Source organism: Misgurnus anguillicaudatus, chromosome 6 (genome assembly GCF_027580225.2).
Source record: "Misgurnus anguillicaudatus chromosome 6, ASM2758022v2, whole genome shotgun sequence".
Lineage (NCBI taxonomy): Eukaryota > Metazoa > Chordata > Actinopteri > Cypriniformes > Cobitidae > Misgurnus > Misgurnus anguillicaudatus.
In genome coordinates, this window is record NC_073342.2 from 10,891,066 (window position 1) to 10,913,405 (window position 22,340).

General features: G+C 38.9%; 2 protein-coding genes across 3 annotated transcripts in view; both read left to right on the forward strand.

Annotated features, from left to right (window-relative positions):
- LOC141364288 (uncharacterized) overlaps window positions 1-22,340 on the forward strand; it is a 157,200-nt gene that overhangs the window by 87,000 nt on the left and 47,860 nt on the right. Inside the window, exon 6 of the mRNA XM_073868508.1 lies at window positions 4,993-5,694. Coding sequence (XP_073724609.1) covers window positions 4,993-5,694 — 702 coding nt within the window. The remainder of the gene's footprint in view (window positions 1-4,992; window positions 5,695-22,340) is intronic.
- Window positions 12,949-20,933, forward strand: LOC129423988 (sterile alpha motif domain-containing protein 3-like). 2 transcript variants are annotated; one of them, XM_073868502.1, is made up of 6 exons: window positions 12,949-13,270; window positions 14,048-14,142; window positions 17,031-18,079; window positions 18,304-18,459; window positions 20,081-20,173; window positions 20,267-20,933. In XM_073868502.1, the coding sequence occupies exons 3-6, from the start codon at window positions 17,045-17,047 to the stop codon at window positions 20,582-20,584; spliced, it is 1,602 nt and encodes a 533-aa protein (XP_073724603.1). In that variant the 5' UTR covers window positions 12,949-13,270; window positions 14,048-14,142; window positions 17,031-17,044; the 3' UTR covers window positions 20,585-20,933. The 2 variants fall into 2 exon arrangements, with proteins under 2 accessions (XP_073724603.1, XP_073724604.1); XM_073868503.1 differs by lacking the exon at window positions 12,949-13,270 and having other exon boundaries at window positions 13,325-14,142.

A 22,340-nucleotide genomic window follows, 5' to 3' on the forward strand; every position in this document is an offset into this window, starting at 1 on the left:
TTATGCAACAATAGGCAGCACTTACTGTATGTTGTACTGTATGTTGGGCAGGGGACTTGCGTCTCCTTGCTCGGCATGAGCTGAAGCTCGCAGTACAGCGCAGCAGGAGAGTGACAGCGCGGTGATTTAATGCAGGTCCATGACGGGAAAAGACTTCACAAATCTCTCTTTTAAAGTTTTATTTCTTTGTTTAATATCATTTGAGTTTGTCATTAGACTATTTTATTGAATCTAGGAAGCTTTTTTACCCGCTGTCGTCGCTCCATAAAGCAACGAGCGTCTTTGTTTGTTTACCTCTTTGACGGCTAACTTCTGGGTGACGTGCTTACGTTTGGGAGGAGTTATGCGCTGAAAGATGTGGTTTCATCAACCAGATGTATTTACACTTGTCCAGTTTCACCTGAAATGCGTCCCAGACCACCTCCTGAAGTGGTTTGAGCGATCGGATTTACATCCGTCTCGAAAACGTTTCGAATGGCATTTACACCTGGTCTTTTTACGATCAGATAGTTATCCAATCAAAGAAAACGCACGAAGTGACCAGGTGTAAAAAGCCCCTTAAAAGCCCCTTACGATCATTTATCAAAAACGCGTACGTGTGATTCACAAAACAAACGCACGCACAGAAAACGCGCGTACCCCTTTCTTTCAGATGTGAAATCTATAAATCGCAAATTATCTTGAACTATCTGAACAGTTACAGGTTTCCGCCGTTAAACGATGCCCAATTAATGCCATTGACATATAAAAGAGCGCATGTCAATGTTTAGCTGATGCAGTCAAGGCCTTTTTAGAGAAGCTGCTGGGAACGCAAAGACCCGCCCTTCACTTAACCCCATTTGTTTAGCTCCCATCCATTGACCAATCGGCTATCCTAACCTTAACCACACTGTGATGACCTCACGTGATGACCAAAGAGCTTTAATTGTTTTTGTGAGGCAGACGGCAGTAGGTTTTTGAAACTCCCGTTTATGGGAAGTTGAGACCCCCCCCCCCCCCCGCCCCGAAAAAAAAAAAAACTCTTCGGATCTACATGATTCACGTGGATGACCTTTTCAATTCAAAACAGCGATTTTTGCCGAAAAGCGACTAGTTTGCAGGTATGCACAGCACTACACACACACTTCGTGAGTTAAGGACGAAGTCGGACTCGACCCGGGACGCCGTACGGGTAGTTGACTGGCCTTTCGTGGCGGGTAGGAGTAGATAGAAAAAGAGGCACGGGACCTCCTTGTGGCCGTAGTGACACACAGCACAAGGACAAGTAATACTTTGTATTTGCAATACAACATAGACAGCAATACTACTCACGTGGATGCTTCCCTTGTAGGATGACTTCCGCGGCTCGCCCACGCCTATCTCTCTCTCAGTGGGGCCGTAGGGATATACAGCACAGCTTCGGTGATACTTTGTGTTTGCAATACACACCATCCAGCGACAATGTTACTCACACCCGTTGGGGAATTCAGTTGCAAAACAACCGCCGTCTTCACTCCGCGAGCTAGGATAACTCACTCTTAGCGTTCTTTCTTCACCCAGTTCTTCGTCTTCCAATCCTTCGCGGCAACCACAATAGACAGCACGGCACACTATCACCAACGGACCGCAACCAAACAATACAGTCACAAAGCACACGTTTGTGTCTTCCCAATTATGCTCCTTCCCTCTTCTCTCTCACCAATCACCAACCGCTGCGTTAATACTCCACACCTGCGTCCCATCTGGCGTGATTTGCAGTTCGCAATACTACCGGAAGTTCCGGGGTTTCTGGTAGGTCTTCTGGGCGGAAACCGCCCCGGGCGGAACCAATGTTCTTCAATTTTGGTTCCGCCTATGGCAAAAACTCACACCGTGACACTTTTCTTACCAAAATTCAGGTTATGGTCCTAAGGTGCGGAATAATGTAACAAAGCCCATTGTTCTGCAGGCCCTTTGTCAGACATGGGGACTTGTGACTTGGTGACTTGGACTCGAGTCAACTCGAGTCGCTATTTTTGTGACTTGTGACTTGACTTGACAAAAAATAAAATACTTGAGACTTGACTCGGACTTGGAAGTTAAAGACTCGGGACTTGACTTGACTTGAGACACGATGACTTGAATGACTTGAGTGTTAATCACATTATGTTTTCAGTTTGAATAAAAAATATATAAATTATTTAAAAAAATAAAGTTGACCCAGCTGGAGCGCAGGCTGAGCATGCCGTTGTCATGACTGAATCACGACACTATCATCAGTCATGCCCTCTCGTATACGCACACCACGCCCACTTAGATCAGATATCAACATGTCAGCCGGAGGGGTACCGATCGTCATCGCTTTCGGCTTCAACAAGATGGCAAAAGACGAACAGTGCGTTGCAAGACATTAAAATTATGGGCAGTCAGACGACAACCTCCAAATTCGTCCGTCATTTGAAGAGCCATTCAGTAAGTGCTTGTCAATTTGTTAATATCTGGTTAGTTGGTAGTTAGCTAATGTAATAATAGCTAAAGTATCCATTAACCCTCATACCGTGTTGGGGACAAATGTGGGCAAAATAGTTTAGCCTAATTTTTTAAAATACTTCCCTTGATCTGAGTGGTACGAGACTTGGCTACTTTGTCTAAGTTTGTAAGCGTCTTTTGCACGCTCAAGTTCGTTATTTTAAATGTAGGCGCGCGAACGGAAGAGACGCGCACGCGGTGCGACGCGCTTGTTTTTTCTTGCCGCATCCTTGAGCATTCAGAGCATAATACAGGTCTGTGAATGTGTGTGAGCGAGAGAGAGAGAGAGAGTGTGTGTGTGTGTGAGAGAGAGAGAGTGAATGTGTGTGTGTGAGAGAGAGAGAGAGAGAGAGAGAGAGAGAGAGAAAGAGTGGGTGTGTGTGTATGTGTGTGTGTGTGTGGGGGGGGTTTGCAAATGTGGTTTATGGGGACATGAATAGTGTATAATGACATGTTAACTATGCTATAACCATGGTTTACGAGAACCCAGGAAGTGTCCCCATAAACTGAAACGCTAAAAAAACTACATTTTTCATAGATTAAAGACTGGCAACAGGTTTTTGTGACATTGGGGTTAGGGACTGGGGTAGGTTAGGGGAATAAAATATAACAGTTTGTACAGTATTTATGCATTGCATCTATGGAAATGTCCCCGTAAACCATGTATGCCTGACTGTGTGTGTGTGTGTGTGTGTGTGTGTGTGTGTGTGTGTGCGTGCGTGGGTGCGTGTGTGTGTGTGTGAACTGTGTTTAAAAGAGAGAGAGGGAGGTGTTCAGAGAGGAGTCTGTTGGATGTTTAGCTGTTATTTGTTTTATGGATTCAATGTTGAAATTTTCAAACATACCAAACAAGGTTAGCAGAAGTGAAAAATGAATAATTTATGAAGTTACAATTTTGTTTGATTACATGATGTATTTTACTGAACATGAGTATTTACAATGCAAATCCAAATTATTGTAATTTGCTAATAGTTACTGTATATCTTGTCTTTTCACTTTATTAAGATCAGATTCTGCAGGTAAAATTACAATAATAAGGTGACTTGACTTGGACTTGACTTGACCTACTACAGGACTTGACTTGACTTGACTTGACATAGCCTGTGACTTGACTTGACTTGACTTGCCCAAGAAAAAAAATACTTGGGACTTACTTGAGACTTGAAGGTTCAGACTTGAGACTTACTTGAGACTTGCACATGTGTGACTTGGTCCCATCTCTGCCCTTTGTCCTCCCCCATTCAGGGGCGCGGACCAGAAAGATTTGAAATTGGTGTGTCCTGTGCGAGCACTGGACACATATGTTCACAGGACTGCTCGGTTGAGGAAGGCAGAGCAATTGTTTGTGTGCTTCAGTTCACCCAGGAGAGGTCTCCCGGCCACCAGCCCATGGGTGTGAGGGCCCACTCTACCCAGGGTATGGCTGCCTCTAAGGCCTTAGGGTCAAGTGCTTCACTCCAGGACGTATGTGATGTGGTCGGTTGGTCTTCACCGTTCACCTTGTCAGATTTTATAAAATAGACCTAAACCCCTCCTTAGGGTCCCAGGTTCTTTTTGCCTTGACTGTGTTCAGTTTATACATGATACAGGCATTTGGCAGTATGGAAGCGTAGGCATCTCATTCCCCAAAGCGTTGCTATGGCGATGCAGCTCAAGTTCTGCGAAAGGAAACGTCTCTGGTTAAGTAGGTAACCCTGGTTCCCTGAGAAGGGTAACAAGACCCTGCGTCTCCATGCCATACTCCCTGCATCCCTGTAGGCACTTGCTTTGGATGTAATAAAATTGGTTTCTGATTAGCCTATCTGAATTACATACATACAGTAAATCAATTAGTTGTAATCCCCATCTGTCCGTGCAGTGTTATTTTGTAGAGTTTACAAACAGGTGTAACCGTGTATCCACTGAGAGGAGAGGAAGGTAGACCCAAGTGCAGTTTATTGACTGGAACAAACATGAAACATGGCATAAAAAACGTCTAGCAAACACACATACATTAAAACAAATCTTGATAAAGACAATACAACACAAAAGGGGTTATGTACATAAAGGGCACCAATCAGAACATGATACAAGAAGCAAAACACAACCATGAAAATGAACATTTCAAAATAAGAGACATGACCATGACAGAACTTCAAAACAACAAACTTCACAAAACACAAACACAACCTTTACAACAGGCTCTTATGATTTGTAATATCTGATATGTGATGGGGCACTTATAACGGTTAATGTATTCCCTTACCTTCTCTTTACTAATGCCAGGTTTGAATTTGTTACAAATGAGATAATACAAATTTCAATTAATATTTTATGTCTAGTTATTTGTGTGGAATAATGTATACAGCTGGTTGTTCCCAAAAAATAAACCCCAGTAGCCTGATCAGGACCTGGAAGTAAAACAGATGAGTCATGTCTTTAACATTTGTAGTTTTAAATGTTATATTAATTTCACTGCATATATGGCAACTCATATTACATGTGTGTTTTGTGTATTTGATACAGGTGACGCTCAGAAGCTCTCAGATCTGAGGATTGTGTTAATGGGATATAAATGTACTGGTAAGAGTTCATCAGGAAACATCATCCTGAACAGAGAGGAGTTTGACTTGAAGAGATCTGCTCAGTGTGTGAAGAGACAGAGAGAAGTAGCAGACAGACACATCACTGTGATTGAAGCTCCTGGATGGTGGAGAACACCTGTAGATCAGAGCTCTGAGTTACTGAAAGAAGAGATTTTACTCAGTGTGTTTCTGTGTCCTCCAGGACCTCACGTTGTTCTTCTGGTTATACGTGTGGACACTAAATTTACAGGTGATGATAGAAATGTATTGCAGGGTTATGTTGATCTTCTCAGTGAGAGAGTCTGGAGTCACACTATAGTGCTCTTCACTTATGGAGACTTTCTAGGAGACACAACTATAGAGCAACACATTGAGAGTGAAGGTGAGGATCTCCAGTGGCTGGTGGAGAAATGTGGGAACAGATATCATCTTCTCAACAATAACAACAGAAGTGATGAGACTCAGATCAAAGATCTGCTGGAGAAGATAGAGGAGACAGTGACAGAAAACAACGGCTGCTGTTTTGAAATGGACAGAAAGATTTTACAGGAGATGGAAGAGAGAAGGAAAGCAGAAGAAGAGAGAGCAGAAAAACGAATGAAGATGATGAAGAAACAGAGAGAGATGATCAGATCACAGATGGGTGAGTAAACATTAAAGGTCCCGTTTTCCTGATCCCATTTTTTAAACTTTAGTTAGTGTGTAATGTTGCTGTAGAGCATAAATAATATCTGCAGAATGATAAAGCTCAAAGTTCATTGCCAGGCCATATACAGTGAGGAAAATGAGTATTTGAACACCATGCTATTTTGCAAGTTCTCCCACTAAGAAATCATCAAGGGGTTTGAAATTGTCATAGTAGGTGCATGTCCACTGTGAGAGACATAATCTAAAAGAATCCAGAAATCACAATGTATGATTTGTTTAACTATTTATTTGTATGATACAGCTGCAACAAGTATTTGAACACCTGCCTATCAGCTAGAATTCTAGAATTAGATGCACCTGTTTGAGGTCATGATCTGCATAAAGACACCTGTCCACCCCATACAATCAGTAAGAATTTAACATGGCCAAGACCAAAGAGCTGTCCAAAGACACTAGAGATGTGGTGGATTTTGGTCCGAGACACTCGATGTTTGATTAAGTTGATGCATGTGTGTGTGTGTCGATGTTTTGAATCGATTGCTCATGCCTGACAGATTGAGAGTTAGTAAAGCAGCTCACGGCATGGAAGCTCCGTCTCCTGATGTTTTATTAAATACATAAAGTGTAGAATTAAATGTTGCTGCTCGTCATGCCTACAACAATACAACAACACTACATGGTGTTAAAAGTTAAGGCTTTCGGAGTGAGTACAGCGAACTGAAACGAACTGTTTTGCACGCTGGCAAACACTTTGCATGTTAAACGTGTATGAGAATGGAGCAATTCAAGCCGCCTTTGCCATTAATGTTAACGGGCAATTTAGCAGAAAACTGGCGAAGATGGGAGCAGCGTTTTCGTTTGTATATGACCGCGACGGGAGCAAGTGACAAAGACAACAAAGTGAAAATAGCCATTTTGCTACACACTATTGGTGAAGAGGTGTTAGAAGTGTATAACACACTCAACATCACTCTCGCTGATTAAGAAAACGAGACAATGGATGACGTGCTCAAAGCATTCCGTGACTACTGCAGCCCACAAAAAAGGGAGGGATCAATTCTGGTCTCATTCCATGGCAGAAGTGTCATGACTGGTTTCTGGGGTGATGAAGTAAGGACGCATGTGCAAAGTTCTTGGATAAATAAATAACATTTAATAATGACACTGAAAATCAAACACGAGAAAACAAGACAACGGAATCAGGTGAGTAAAACTTGAACACTAAACAGAGACAGGAACAGACAGGGTTGGAGTGAAAATCATCCGGCACAGGCTGACTGAACAAAGGCGTATAAATTCAAACACAATCAAACATACAACAGGTGTGGTGTGTTGGCGTAATTAGTCCATGAGAGTCCAGGTGAAACGGATAAGTGCAACACACAGAACATGTCACGGACTAGCCATGACATAACCCCTCCCTCTACGAGTGGCTACCAGACACTCACATAAAAACAAAAACTGAAAAGCTATTTGATTTAGAAAGCAGCTAAGCTACCGCCAAGCTACTGAAAAATTTAGTTAAACTACTAGCTTCGCTACTTGTAGTGAAGCTACTGCCCAACACTGATGACATGCTTAGAGATAAGCTCGTGTTTAGCATAACAAACTCTTTTTAAAGAAAGAGTGCTCCGGGAAAATGATTTGTCTTTACACAGTGCTATTAAAATATGCAGGGCAACAGAGTTAGCTAAAACACAGATACAGGCAATGCAAAATGCCCCTGCTGTTCAAGATTCTCAAATAAATGCCATAGGAAAAGCAAGTAAGAAATCAGCAACACGGTACTGTCGCAGATGTGGGAAAGAGCCATGAGCCACGCCAATGCCCAGCCTTTGGAGAAGTATGGGTAACACTTTATTTTACGACGCAATGTACCGCGTAATTATACCAAATTTACAGCGTACCTATTTGTAACAACAGAGTACATCTACAGTACTTGTAGGTATAAGGGAACAATATTTTAAGTTTGGGGTAATAAGGGGGTAAGAATATATGGAAAATTATAAATGATTTATTCTCTAAGTATTTCATAACTACAGCCTTGTTCTGTGTATTTACCAGGTAACTCTCATATTTGCGGGCCGTAAACTAAAGTGGTGCTTTGTTCACCTCTTGTTATAAATGTTATATGGTAAATACCATAAATATACAGAATATTGTTATTTTATTTGAAAACAACTTATTTCAAAACATCTTTAAAACACTATAATTAAGCCACTTATTTTTTATTATAACACAAAACTTTTATTTCAAATAAAAAGTCATGACAATTTTTCGTTGTTTTTGCGGCTTGGCTTCCTCTGTTGGTGTTCTTGTCCACTCGGATGTTGAGTTGATGTCGTCTCACAAATGCTGTTCTGCATTACATATAAAAAACATGAATGAAAGCCTTCAGTAAATGTTCACTGCCCTTACAAAAAATACTGCAGTTTTTTAAAAGTAATACTACAGTTCTTGTACAATGTAGAAAAATGCAGTTTTTTTGGACACGAAAAAAATGCAATATTGCAGTATAGTTGAAATACAGCTGCAGTACAGCTGAAGCGTTACTGAAGTGCAACTGCACTAGAACTGCTGAAGTATTACTGAAGTACAACTGCACTAGAACTGCAATACAGCTGTAGTACTAACCAGAGATGGGGACTCGAGTTTGAGACTCAGACTCGAGTGCGACTTAAGTCGCACACACAGTGACTTCAGACTCGACTTGACACTCGACCCTCAAAGACTTCAGACTCGACTCGGACTCGAGCCGCGCGACTCGTGAACAATGTTTATTTTTAGGAAACGTCTGATGAGCTCGCTGTCATACCCCTCCCTCCGTTACCTACAACCTGCCCACGACGTGACACGTGACGTATCTGCTCCGCGCGCGTGGCCGCGAATCGAATGCACCGACTGCTGCTGTCACACTCAACTGAAGCTTTGGGTAGTGCTGTGACGGATCCGCGGTTCGGCTCGCATGCGATTCGCGGATTAATATGCAATTTAAATAGGGTAAGTTTATCATTAACTTGTTTCGAAGGCTTGCAATTGTTTAAATGGTTAAATAATTTAACCACAAAAGGGCGCTAAATTGAGCAGATTTCTGTACGCACATGCGGTTAAGTGTGTCCGGTCCAGCTCCAATCAGGTCCAGAGTTGCGCTACTTTGTGTCATATTGTAGTGTAGTCCATTAACATACATTTGCTGAATAGAGCAATGAAAAACAATGTAACGTTTTTATGTGAAGCGACTGCTGCATCTTCTACCTGAAGCGCTCCACCTGTGTTTGAACACGCGTTTCAGTCCCCTTAGTAGTGCACATACAGAGAGAAGTGTTTCAAAAGTTAAGCCAACATAAAATCTTTCTTTTCTTGACAGGGCACCCACACACAAAATGATCTCACAGTATTCTTTTTCTAATAAAAACATTTTTGTTTATGTCTTAAGAAACCAGTCAGAAACCAATCTGGGCTTATTTTTTCTTAATAAAGAGACAGTAACCTCAATTAACCTACTTAAGTCTGTGTCATTTATGTTAATCAAACAACCAAAGACAAACAGAAAATCACGTCTATTGCTCAAAAATATAATAATAATATTTAATTTGTACAATAAAGACAGTGTTATTATCCATTTAATTTAATTTCTGTACCTAATGCCAATTTTAGACCTTACTTAATGTGCAACTGTGTTCTTTTTTATAAATATTTATAATTTCTTTATTTGTTATTAGAGTTTTATTTGTTACAACGAGACTTGAGACTTGACTTGGACTCGAGCCCAGAGACTTCAGACTTGACTTGGACTCAAGCTCAAAGACTTCAGACTTGACTTGGACTCGAGCTCAAAGACTTCAGACTTGACTCGGACTCGAGCTCAGAGACTTGTGAACATCTCTGGTACTAACATTATACAGCAATACATAATACAACTAAAATACAATACTACCAATGTGTAATGTTATTAAAATGCAGTCCAAATAAAGGTGTACTTTGCAGTACAGCAAGTTTTATTCAATATTGTTTATTAAATAATGTTTTTATTGCATTTCTACAATATATGATGAATAAAGGTTCAACAAACAGTGAATTTCTCAAACTATAATGGAACACACATGTTCCTGTCATGTGTGGGGAAGACAGAACACAATTGCAGACAGCTCTTGAACGAGAATACTTTTATTTAGAGATGTAACGATTCAACCGTGTGTCCCCATTAAAAATGCCTGTCTGAAATCGATTCTGAATCGCAAGGCTGCACAGCTTGTGCGTATACTACGGCATTGGGTCATCAGGAAATCCTTATCAATCTAAAATCATAACGAGTTTGAGTCGTTTATAACGTGCATTTTAAAAAAGCAACACGTTAAACCAAATCATTTAAAATATTCTTTATTATCATGAAAATACCTAAAACAATTTAAAGAACAGCGATAATAATAATAATAATAATAATAGATTTTATTTATAAAGCGCTTTTCATTCCAAAGAATCTTAAAGTGCTACAGTTAAAAATGTATACGACAATGCAAATAACGTCCAACAATTAAGTGCTATAATTAAAAATTAGAACCACAATGCAAATAATAGAATAATCAACATAAAAAAGCCTTTCTAAAAAGATAGGTCTTCAGATCGGCTTTAAAAGAGTCCAGGCTCTGTATTGTTCTCAGTTCAATGGGGAGGTTGTTCCAAAGCCGAGGCGCAGCTGAGCAGAAAGCTCTGTCCCCCATGGTTCGGAGCCTAGTGGTGGGAGTCTGAAGAAGCTGGCTCCCAGATGATCTGAGGGTACGAGTAGAGGATTTCACAGTGATAAGCTCTTGTAGATATAGTGGTGCTTGTCCGGTGATGGACTGATGTGTGAGCAGAAGAATTTTGTAATCGATCCGGGATGAAACAGGAAGCCATTGGAGTGAGTATAGGATAGGGGTTATATGTTCATATTTACGGACTCTCATAAGGACTCTGGCAGCGCTGTTTTGAATGTATTGCAGCTTTTGGATGTTCCTGCCAGAAATCCCTGTGAGAAGTCCATTGCAGTAGTCCAGCCTTGAGGAGATAAAAGCATGGACAAGTTTCTCTACATCCGGAAGGGTTAAAAGGGGACAGAGTTTTGAAATGTTACGAAGGTGGTGAAAAGAAGTCTTACAGATGTGTTTTACGTGATCAGTAAAGGTTAATTGTGGATCAAACCTGACACCTAGGTTTGTAATCATGGAGGAGAGGGTAATGATCTGGCCATCAAAAGTGAACTGGGATATAGGCGAAGAGCGGATCTGGTGTGAAGTACCAACAAGTAGTGCCTCTGTTTTACTGGGATTTAGCTGGAGGAAGTTGCTGTTCATCCATGACTTTATCTCCTCAAGGCACGTGGTGAGTCTTGACAAGGCTATGGAGGGACTTGGGGCAGTTTTGATGTAAAGTTGCGTGTCATCAGCGTAGCAGTGAAAGGACATTCCATGTCCTCTGATGACGCGACCGAGGGGAAGCATGTAGAAGATGAATAACATGGGGCCAAGAACCGACCCCTGTGGAACACCACATGTGACAGGGAGGCGTCTGGACTTGCATCCTCCCAGAATGACACTTTCAGTCCTGCCAGAAAGATAAGACTGGAACCACTGTAATGCTGTGCCTGATAATCCTGCGGTGTCTTGGAGGCGGCCCAGGAGGATGTTATGGTCTACGGTGTTAAAGGCCGCTGTTAGGTCGAGAAGAATAAGCAGTGATGGTGTTCCTGAATCAGCTGCGACCAGAAGGTCATTAACCACCCGGAGTAAAGCTGTTTCAGTACTGTGGCCTGAGCGGAAGCCTGATTGAAATATCTCAAAAAGGTTGTTATGTTTTAGATAGTTATTTAGCTGAGAGGCGGCTACCTTCTCCAGAACCTTTGACAGGAAGGTGAGATTGGAGATTGGCCTGTAATTTGCAAGGACCTCCGGGTCAGAGGTTGGTTTCTTTAGTACTGGGCAAATGATAGCAGATTTAAGGGCAGATGGGACATGACCAGTTTTAAAGGAAAGATTCACAAGGTTGGTGATGATTGGGCTAACAGCAGGAATAATTGACTTGAGTAGAACAGTTGGGATGGGATCTAAGGAGCAAGTAGATGACTTCATTTTTCTTATGGTTTCCTCAATGTTACACTGCTGAACCTCAGCGAAGTCTGTGAGGGATGGTAATCTCATTGGCGAAGCATTTAAAACCAAAGGAGACAAGAGAGATGAGCCAGAAACTGAACAGCGTATGTTATTAACTTTGGATCTAAAAAAGTCCATAAAGCGATTGCATCGGTCCTCTGTGGGGTCAATGGATGAGGATGTTTGAGGTTTCAGAAGATGGTTTATTGTGGAAAAAAGCTGCTTTGAGTTTCCAGAGTTTGTATTTATAAGATTGGAGTAGAATTTAGAGCGTGCATTCTTCAAAGACCTAAAATAAGTCTTTTGATGATCACGGAATGCAAGCTTGTGGACAGTTAAACTGGACTGTTTACAGCGACGTTCTAGGATACGGCCCTCAGTTTTCATTTTCTGTAAATCCTGTGTGAACCAGGAAGCAGAATGTTTAAAGTTGACTTCTCGTGTCCTGATAGGGGCATGGAGGTCAAAGACACTACTCAGTGCTGTATTGTAGTATGTTGTCAGTTCATCTACAGTTGCAGAGGCTGGGCAGCTGATTTGTTGAAGGTCTTCAATGATAGAGGTAGGATCAATTTGTTGCCAGTTCCTGAATGATATTTGGCGTTTGGGTCTGTTTGTTGGCAGCATACAAGATAAGGCCATAGAGGCCGACTTGTGGTCAGATACACCCAGGTCATCTATCTCCAGATTGTTTATAGGGGCGTCAGTAATGACCAGATCTAGGGTGTGGCCAATGGTGTGTGTGGGAGCCTTAACATGTTGCTGAAGACCAAGGCAGTCAAGCAAGCTCAGGAACTCTGTTGCTAAGTGACAGGAAGAATTGTCAATATGGATGTTAAAATCACCAAGAATGACAATTCTGGTTGACATAGAGCAAAATGATGTGAGTAGGTCATGTATTTTATGAAGAAATGAGGAGTGAGGTATATGAGAAGCACTGTCATGGAGTATGGAGGTTTTACATTTAAAGGCTAAACATTCCATGGAAGTGAGGTCAGGTAATGACAGGTCAGGTAATGACAGGGGAGATATAAATATTCCTGCAGACATTTCCTGGAATAGCATTCGTAATGCTGCTACTTCTGCACTCAAAAAAATGAAACACAGCTGTTGTTGGTTCAAATAATTTAAATACGTTTGAATTATATAATACACTTAAGTTTGTGCATTTAAATTAAAATCTTAGTTTGGACAAAATTAGAAAAAGTAATTTTCACATTTAAACAATTCAATTACATTAAATGAATGAAATAAAGTTGTTTTGCTTCTGCAGTACCGCACTTTGATCAGCAGGTGGAGCTGCACATGCGCATGCGCAGATAGAACGCACATGGTTCACTCTCCTGATTACGGTCGGCCATTTTCTGCCTTAACGTCATTTAAAATAAATTTCTTTACAAGCGGAGAAAACGGAGAAGATTTTGTCTTTGTGTGGAGACACAGGTGAGATATTTTACTTATTTGCATTTATATTGAGATTATCAATAGATTAGAATTGTGAATGACAGATTACAGACCACATAATTACCAGATATATTACACGTGTGTAATTTACTTTGTTTTCAGATTATTATTAGTCACTCTGCATTGCTTTTTAATTCCTATGTAATATTTTCCACGTTTTGCACTTTGATTTAATTTAAGTTCTCCCATAAAAAGACAAATACTTGTATTAAATTGCTAATTAGGAGCATTACAGACCACATAATTACCAGATATATTACACGTGTGTAATTTACTTTGTTTTCAGATTATTATTAGTCACTCTGCATTGCTTTTTAATTCCTATGTAATATTTTCCACGTTTTGCACTTTGATTTAATTTAAATTCTCACATAAAAAGACAAATACTTGTATTAAATTGCTAATTAGGAGCATTTAGTGAGCATTTTCACGATTTATGTGAAAATAGATGGGTGTACATGTGCAAATAAATTCATTTTGTCACATGGTTTAGTATTAGTTTTGTAATAGTTCTTTTAAATTGTGGTCTTTGCATTTCTATTTGATTTCATCATAGAACTAAACACATTTAACACTTAAATACACATTTAACACTTAAATAAGTTGGCATTTAGTTAAGTAACTTGTTGGTAAGGTCATCCAAAACATTTATACTACAGTTTAGCAGTTGGTAGTGTTTAATTATATTTTTTTATATATAGGTAGTTGTATTTTATTCAATTTAATTGGTGACTAATGTCCTTTTCCGCTTAACAGAGTTTGGAAGTTATGCCTCAGGAGTCCCACAAGTGGCTGTGCAGAGATTGTGGCTCATTTCACACATCCAGATCAACACTTTTAAAACACTTCCGGTTAGTACATGGACACTATGGCCGCAGACAAGCATATCCATGTGCATATACTGACTGTCCATGCACTTTTAAAACATGGAATGCACTGCGGTCCCACTTAAGCAGATCACATGGCAGTGAGAAGCAACCTCAAAGGCAAAATTCTAGTGAAACCACAATGATAAATTGTCATGTTTGTACTGCCACTGACATTCCTTCATTAAATGAGTACTTTCTTCATATTAATAATCACTTGCGCAGTCATGAGACAGTAAGTTGTATGTTTAAGGATTGCTCTTTCAAAACGAACGTGTATGGCACATTTAAATCACATAAAAACCGAAAACACTCTCAGTGTTCATTGGCAGATTTTAAGGAAGGTATTGTGAAAACACAAGGGGTAAGTGGGGTATCTGAAGACAGTCTTTTTACAGAAGAAAGTGATGGGTCTGTGGTTGATGACAATTCCAGTTGTATCGATAAAGATGAGGTTCCAGAGAACTTGACTGAGTTGGTAGAGCTTAAATTAGCTTCCTTGCTTTTAAAGCTGGAGAATTACTACCATGTCCCAGGCACAGCTGTTGATGAGTTGTTGGAGGATCTGTATTATTTACTAAGTGACGCTTCCTTTCCATTGACTGGCAAAATAATTGTAGACACATTACAGAAGCACAGAATTGATGATAACGAATCTCTGGTCAAAGAACTTCTTACAGCTCTTAGTACAACAAACCCTTTATTTACTGCAATAAAGCGTGGTGGTCCACTATCCTCTGCGTTTAAGCGTAAACAATATTACAGGGAACATTTTAAAGTTGTAGACCCTGTAGAGTATGTTCTTGAAGCCAAGGGAAACAGAAGTTATCAGTATGTTCCAATACTTGAGTCTTTGCAGAATTTATTAGCTCAGAATGACCTACTTGACAAAGTGGTCGAAAGTCATAGTTCTCAACAATTAAGAAGAGATGTCCATCAGTACAGGTCAATTCAAGATGGTCTCTATTTCAAAACTAATGATTTCTTTTCAGAGGAGTTGAGGATATCTATGCGTTTTTATGTTGATGATTTTGAAATCTGCAACCCTCTTGGGACATCGAGAAAGAAACACAAGTTATGTGCAATGTACTGGATTTTGGGCAATGTACCAACAGTGTTTCAGTCAGCGTTGTCTTCAATTAATCTTGCTGTTTTATGCAAAACAGAAGATGTGAAGACGTATGGATTTGAGAAAATCTTGCGACCTCTATTGCATGATGTCCAAACTTTGGAACAGCAAGGTGTGTATGTCCACAAACTAGGAACATTCCTTAAAGGAACAGTCGAGTGTGTTGTGGCTGATAATCTTGCCACTCATTCTATGGCTGGCTTCGTTGAGAACTTTTCAGGTGACTACTGTTGTCGATTTTGTACAGCTTCACGTGAAGATTTTCAGACCAATGAAGTAAGGGCAGGTTTGTTTACACTTCGGACTGCAGAAGAGCACCAAGGACATGTGAAACATGCTTTGGAAAACAATGTGAATGTCATCGGTGTGAAAAAAGCATGTGTTTTCAGTGACAGCCTTAAGTACTTCAATGTTACAACAGGCTACCCTCCTGATTTGGCTCATGATCTTTTTGAAGGCATAGTACCAGTTGAGCTGGCTGAGTGCTTTGCTGTACTTATTTCAAAAAAGATCTTGTCTCTTGATAGGCTCAATGAGCTTATTCATCATTTTCCGTACAAGTGGGGTGATAAGACAAACCGACCTCAACTGGTGCCACAGACTTTTGCAAGCAGAAGATCAGTTGGTGGCAACGCACATGAAAATTGGTGCCTGTTAAGATTACTGCCATTGATTATTGGACATTTGGTGCCTGCAGATGAACCTGTGTGGCTCATGATTTTAGACTTGAAGGATATTGTGGAACTGGTTCTGTCTTTGGTTCATACAGATGAGACTATTGCATATCTGGAATGCAAGATCTCTGAACACCGTCAGAAACATCAGGAGTTGTTCCCAAGTAAACGACTGCTTCCAAAACATCACTATTTGGAGCATTATCCAGAAATGATTCGCTGCTTTGGTCCTTTGGTTTTTCTATGGACATTGCGTTTTGAATCAAAGCATAGCTACTTCAAACAAGTAGTTAGGCACACAAATTGCTTCAAGAACATAACATTGACTTTGGCAAGTAAACACCAATTGATGGCTGGATATAACATTCACATACCCAGCCGTGAAAAGACCACCTTTCAGGTCACACATGTCTCCAACGTCGCTGTTGAGGTCCTGAAAGAGGATGTTGTACATTGCCTCAATGCTAGGTATCCTGGTATCTCCAGTGTCAGTGTTGCTCGGAATATCTCTTATGATGGCATTACATATCGCAATGGCATGATAATTGCCCATGGCTCTCTTTGTGGGTTTTCAGAATTTGCTGAAATTACGCAAATTTGTATAATCAAAGACAGTCTAGCTTTCATTGCCAAAAAAATGTCTTCATGGTATCACGAGCACTTCAGGGCCTTTGAATTGGTACCAACTCATGAAGTTTGCTTCATTCCCCACAATGAGTTGAAAGATCCATACCCTCTTGCTGATTATATGGTTGGAGGTGTCCGAATGATTACCCTAAAAAGACACATACTTATTGATTAGGTGCAGTATCCAGCAATTAAAGTCTTGTAGGGCTACTGTCAATCATGATATGCATGACAAGTTCTTTGTGTAGAGGGCCATGGCACACAGTGTTAACTAAGATACTTATGTGAAGTTTTAAATATCCAATTCACTCCTTAGGATAAACAGATGTTGTTTTAAAATGTAATGCTAGTTTAATTTTCTAGTAAATGTCAATTTTATAGTCAATAGTAAGAATAAATCTGCTGGCATTGTACTAATAGATGCATGTCCCTCTCTCTTTCAGAAAGGTTTGATGTAATGGATAGCACAGCCAAGCTTCTAGTAATCTTGGGAGATAACGACTGTGAAAGGTTAATTCTCCCAACTGGTATACCAGACTCGTTGAATGACCTTAAAAGAGAAATCCAAACACAACTTGGAGTACATGAAAATTTTCGAATACAATTCAAAGATCCCGATTTTAATGATTTTGTTAACCTCAGTTCAACTTCAGACATACAGGACAGAGCCACACTTAAGGTGATTCAGTTGCCTTCATCTACAAGTACCTCTTCTGCTCCATCTGTGCCAGAAGTAATTGAGACATCTTCGGGCTCATCCTGTGACACAGACATCATTTCATCTTCACATTCATCTGCACCTTCCTCATCCTCACATTCATCTGCACAATCAACTCCAGAATCTCTGTGTTGTGTTAGAAATAAGGTATGGCCTCAAAGTTTTCCAATACCACAGTTTAGTTTTGATGCTGAGATGCAACTGCAAAAAGCTCAGCTGGCTTATCAAACGGATGGTACTCTTCTCAGCCCCAATAACAAGCTGAAGTCTGACATTTTGGATGCTTTAGCTTCAGAAATAATAAAGTACAAGGCATACCCCTCAACTGCAGATCTTGATGATGTAGCTGCTGCTTTGGTACAGAAGTTCCCTTGCCTCAAAGAAAAAGGCTCTGCAAGTGGCTACTATGGCTGGAAAATAAGTTTAAAATACAAGATGGCAAACTTCCGAACAAAATTGAGGAACATAGGATGTTCTGAGCTAAACATCAACTCACACAAGCGAAAAGGATCAGTGGGAAGTCCTAACCAAGTGAAGAAACCTAAAAAAGCTGAGGTAAACTATTGTCCGGATTACCCACTGGGAGAAACAAAAGAAACACTCGAACATCAAAGAATTGCACTACTGTCTGAGGTGACTAAAAGAAACAATGAGCAGGTTATCAGGGGGCTGATGGACAGAACATTTTCGCTTAGAAGACATGAGGTGGTTGAAGATTTGCCTGGCATTGGTGAATTTAAGAATAGATGGCCAGCACTGTTTAATGAACGAGAGGTAAGTCTTTGTAATGTCTTGCTGTAAATACTTAGATGGTGGTTGTAATTTTGAATTATGAATGATTATTCACATTTAATTGGTTTGTTCATTTGTGGTAATTTTGTATGTGATCTGTAAGTGTTGGTAAAGACATACCCTAAGTGTTGTTGTATTATAATACTTGTAAGGAAGGTCACGCATATCACTAACTATTTTGATTTGTTCTTTTAAAACTGTATTAGGTTTCTGCAGAATTCAGTAGGATTACAACAATCCCTTTGGTGTCCAAATTCATGGGTCAGCTCGATCATTTCTCAACTCAGCTTATCAGTGTTTTCAGAAAGAAAGGAGGAGCAGCAGGACAGAAGATCAACCACATCATGTCAGTTTTGGATCAGGTATGCCCCCTAAACTCATCATTTTAAATCTGGCAATATTTCCCCCAAATATAAGCTGTCAGTTATTATGCACTAAGCCTCATGGTATGATACCTCTTGTTTTTTTTCTTCTCTTAATTAGAAAACTGAAGTTAATAATAGTTGCAGTAGGATAAATAATGGCTGAATATCTTTTTTTCAGTGAAATGCATCTAACGTGTGGCATATTCGATCAGTTCAGATGCATAAACACCACTGTTTTTCAATATTTTACTATGTTATAAGCTCAACTTAGACAAATTAATACATACCTATCTTTTTCCAGTGTGTGTACTTCATCTTTGCAGAGCACGTCGTGAATGTGTTAGCATCTAGCCTAGCCTCCTTAGGATCCAAACAGGGATGATTTTGGAATGTTGTTACTGCTCTAGAGGTTAAAGTGCTGCAAACTAAGTGCTCTTCCACCATACAATGTAGTTCTAATTTTTTTATCTGCTTAAAAAAATTCTCCACATTTTATTTTGTGCCACCATACTTACTCGTGTAACTACTCATGTAACAGTCTTTAAATAGGGAAAACATGGAAGTGTTTGATCCAGGGGTGGGCATCAAAGGCCACAGTCCAGCAGAGTTTAGCTTCAACCTTAATCGAACACAATTGAATGTCATTTCCAAACAGTCCTGAAGACTACAATCAGATTTTTCAGCTGTGTTCGATTAGGGTTGGAGCTAAACTCTGCAGGGCTGTGGCCCTCAGGACCAGGAATTGTCCACTCCTGGTTTGGTCGCTTCTAAATTCATCCCTGTTTGGATCCTAAGGAGTGAATGGGGCTAAGCTAAATGCTAACAAATTCACAACGCACTGTACAAAGGTTAAGTTGCACGCATTGCAAAAAGATAGGTATGTATTAATTTGTCTAAGTTGAGCTAATAACATAGTCAAATATTGAAACAGTGGTGTTTTCCTTTAAAACCCATCTCAGTCAAAATGAGATTATGATTTTTTAGTAAATGCTCTTTACATAGTGTACGTTACTCAAATAATTTTGCTTAAAAACTTGCTAAATACCACAGTCTGAAATATCAATTTGTAGACCAGGGGTGGCGAACGTCGGTCCTGGAGAGCCGCAGTCCTGCAGAGTTTAGCTCCAGCTCTAATCAAACACACCTGAACAGGTAATCAAGGTCTAAAGAGTTACTAGAAACCTTCAGACAGGTGAGTTTTAATCGGGGTTGGAGCTAAAAACTGCAGGGCTGCGGCTGTCCAGGACCGACGTTCGCCACCCCTCTTGTAGACCAACACTTAACGCCTGATATAAAATGCTCATTTAAAAGAAAAGATAAAATTGCATTTGAACCCTTCATATGTTCTGTAATGTAAACTGTTTTAATTTAAAGGCTTGCATATAGCCTTTTACCATATTTTTCAGAAGCATCAGAGTCAGAATAACTCAGAGATAAAAAATTATTGTGTATCTTTCCTATAACAAAATTTTTGGTTTAGGATCATTTTCTTTTGTTCTTGTTGTTTTCAGAGATACCCTTATAGAAATAACATTGTCGGATAATTTGTATATAGCAATCATTTTTGCAAGTGTGAAAAAGCAACCTACTAATAATGGTTTCTTGTTACACTTTTCAGAATGTTTCCATCGAAAAAAGACGTGAATGCATCCTAAAAGCACTCGTTGTTTATGTGAACGAAGACCCCTCAAACCTTGTGAAGGAGTACATGGTAATTTGAACCTGTTTAACATATCTCTAAAACAAATTTCCCCCTTTCACCAAGATTTTATCTAATTATTTCTTTTTGTATTTGTTTTTTTAGGATGTTGAACATGAAGAAGCCCAAACCATGATGCGCAACACCACCCTTGGAATCTACGTCATCAACCCTGAAGGGGCACATGCTACAGACCCTTACCAAGATGTTGGCATCATCATTGAAGGCATCAAAATACTTGAAAACCTTAACAATGTGGCACATGCGTGTTCTATGATGCTTGGACTGATTTATGCATTCAACTTAGCCTACCCGCAAGATTTGAGGTACACTTTTGAGATATTTCAAAAGCTTTTGATGGAGCTAGATGCCAACAAGCTGTCAAACAAGGTCCATGTCCTGAAAAATAAGCTTCTTTTCTAAGTGCTAAGTTGAGGTCAGGATCAAGTGAAGGTACTTGTTTCCGCAATGTTACACTGCAAAAAATTATTTTCAAGAAAATTCTTAGTATTTTTGTCTTGTTTTCAGTAAAAATATCTACAAAATTTTAAATTGAGAAAAAAACTCTAGTTTTTAGACTAAAAATATCAAATTAAATTAATTTTTATTTTTTATATTTTTACTGAAAACAAGACAAAAATACTAAGAATTTTTTTCTTGAAAATCATTATACTCGGTATACTGTTGACTGTTACAGTACATTTGTTCCAGTACTGCTTTCAGAATTTCTTGTTTTAAATAAATCCATTGTTACTTTTCCCAATTTAAAGAGGCACAGACTGCAAGAGAGACTTTTCTCCCACTTAATTTCATTTATAGGCAATGTGCTTTTATTTTCTGTATTTTATTGTATTTTGCTTTTAATAAGAAAATGGAAAAGTTTTAAAAATACAGATTTTGAACAAATACATCTTGTTGGACATTTGTAAAAGGTATGTTCCTAAATGCATTCAATATATTCACTGTATATGTTTTACCTAAAATAGTAAGACATTATTTACAGAGTTCAGATTTTGCATACATTTTTATTGTTAAAAATGTGTAAAATTGTTTTACTTACAATAAAAAGAAAAAACAGTGAGACAATATTCCCAGGGTACATATTTTTCACATTATTACTATTATTAATATTATTATTATTAAAAATGTAATTATGTATGTGTAACATTTTAAATTGTTGAAATGCACTCCCTAAATAAAGTAATGCAAAGCAAAAAACTGATTTTTATTTTGGTTGAATGTAAAAAACTATATATAGTTTAGTTGAACTTAATTAAGTTAATTATTTAAAACAAAAACAAGAAAGTTAATTTAATTCAACTAAACAAGATTGCATTATGTTTATATAAAAAACTTAAGTTTACTGAAATGGATAATGTTACATAAATTCAACACACTTTGTTAGGTGGAACCTGTTGACAAAAAAAAGTTAATTAAATCCAACATATTATTTTTTTGAGTGTGTGGCACAAGGGGAGTTTCTGCACGGGAGCGCCCCCTGGCGTTCGGATGTGCCTGGATTTCACCGTAATTCATTCAAATTCATTAATTGAAAAAACACACATTTGCATGGTTAATCGTTACACCCCTACTTTTATTATAACAAAAACACCCTTGAGGGGGCAAACAAAGACAATAATCTAAATAAATAACATAACGTGACGTAATGTAACAGCAGAGGTGGAAAGAGTAATAAAAAATTTTACTCAAGTAAAAGTAAAGTTACTTTAATAATATTTTCCTTAAGTAAAAGTAAAGTTACTTGTCTAAAAATCTACTCAAGTAAAAATAAAAAGTAAGTCATTTTAAATTTACTCAGAGTAAAAGTTACTTTTTTTGCAGCGGGGAGAGGTGGAGTTTACTAACTGTAAACAATTTTTTTAATGTAACTTGAGTATAACTTTTTTGCCAGCATAGCTTTACAAAAATCTCACCAACTTGAAATCAAATGCCAAAAATATTTAAAGAACATGTCACATTTCAAAAAAGGTGTACAATGCTAAATGAATTAAATATAATTTAACCTACATTAAAACAAAGTGCATGTGAACTTCACAGCAGCCAACTAAAAAAAGTTTTATTTTTTGTTTTTATTTGGAGGTTTCTTTCCTTTTTTGGCAGAGACTTTTGGCACTGTGGGCAATACCACTTTCCCTTTGGTGCAATCTTAACATTAATA

Excerpts from the sequence above, each read along its gene's own strand:
- LOC129423988 (XM_073868502.1), top strand. The coding sequence starts at position 17,045 with ATGGATAGCACAGCCAAGCTTCTAGTAATCTTGGGAGATAACGACTGT. Across the intron at positions 18,460-20,080 it reads TCATGTCAGTTTTGGATCAG|AATGTTTCCATCGAAAAAAG; the intron begins GTATGCCCCCTA and ends TACACTTTTCAG. Across the intron at positions 20,174-20,266 it reads ACCTTGTGAAGGAGTACATG|GATGTTGAACATGAAGAAGC; the intron begins GTAATTTGAACC and ends TTGTTTTTTTAG.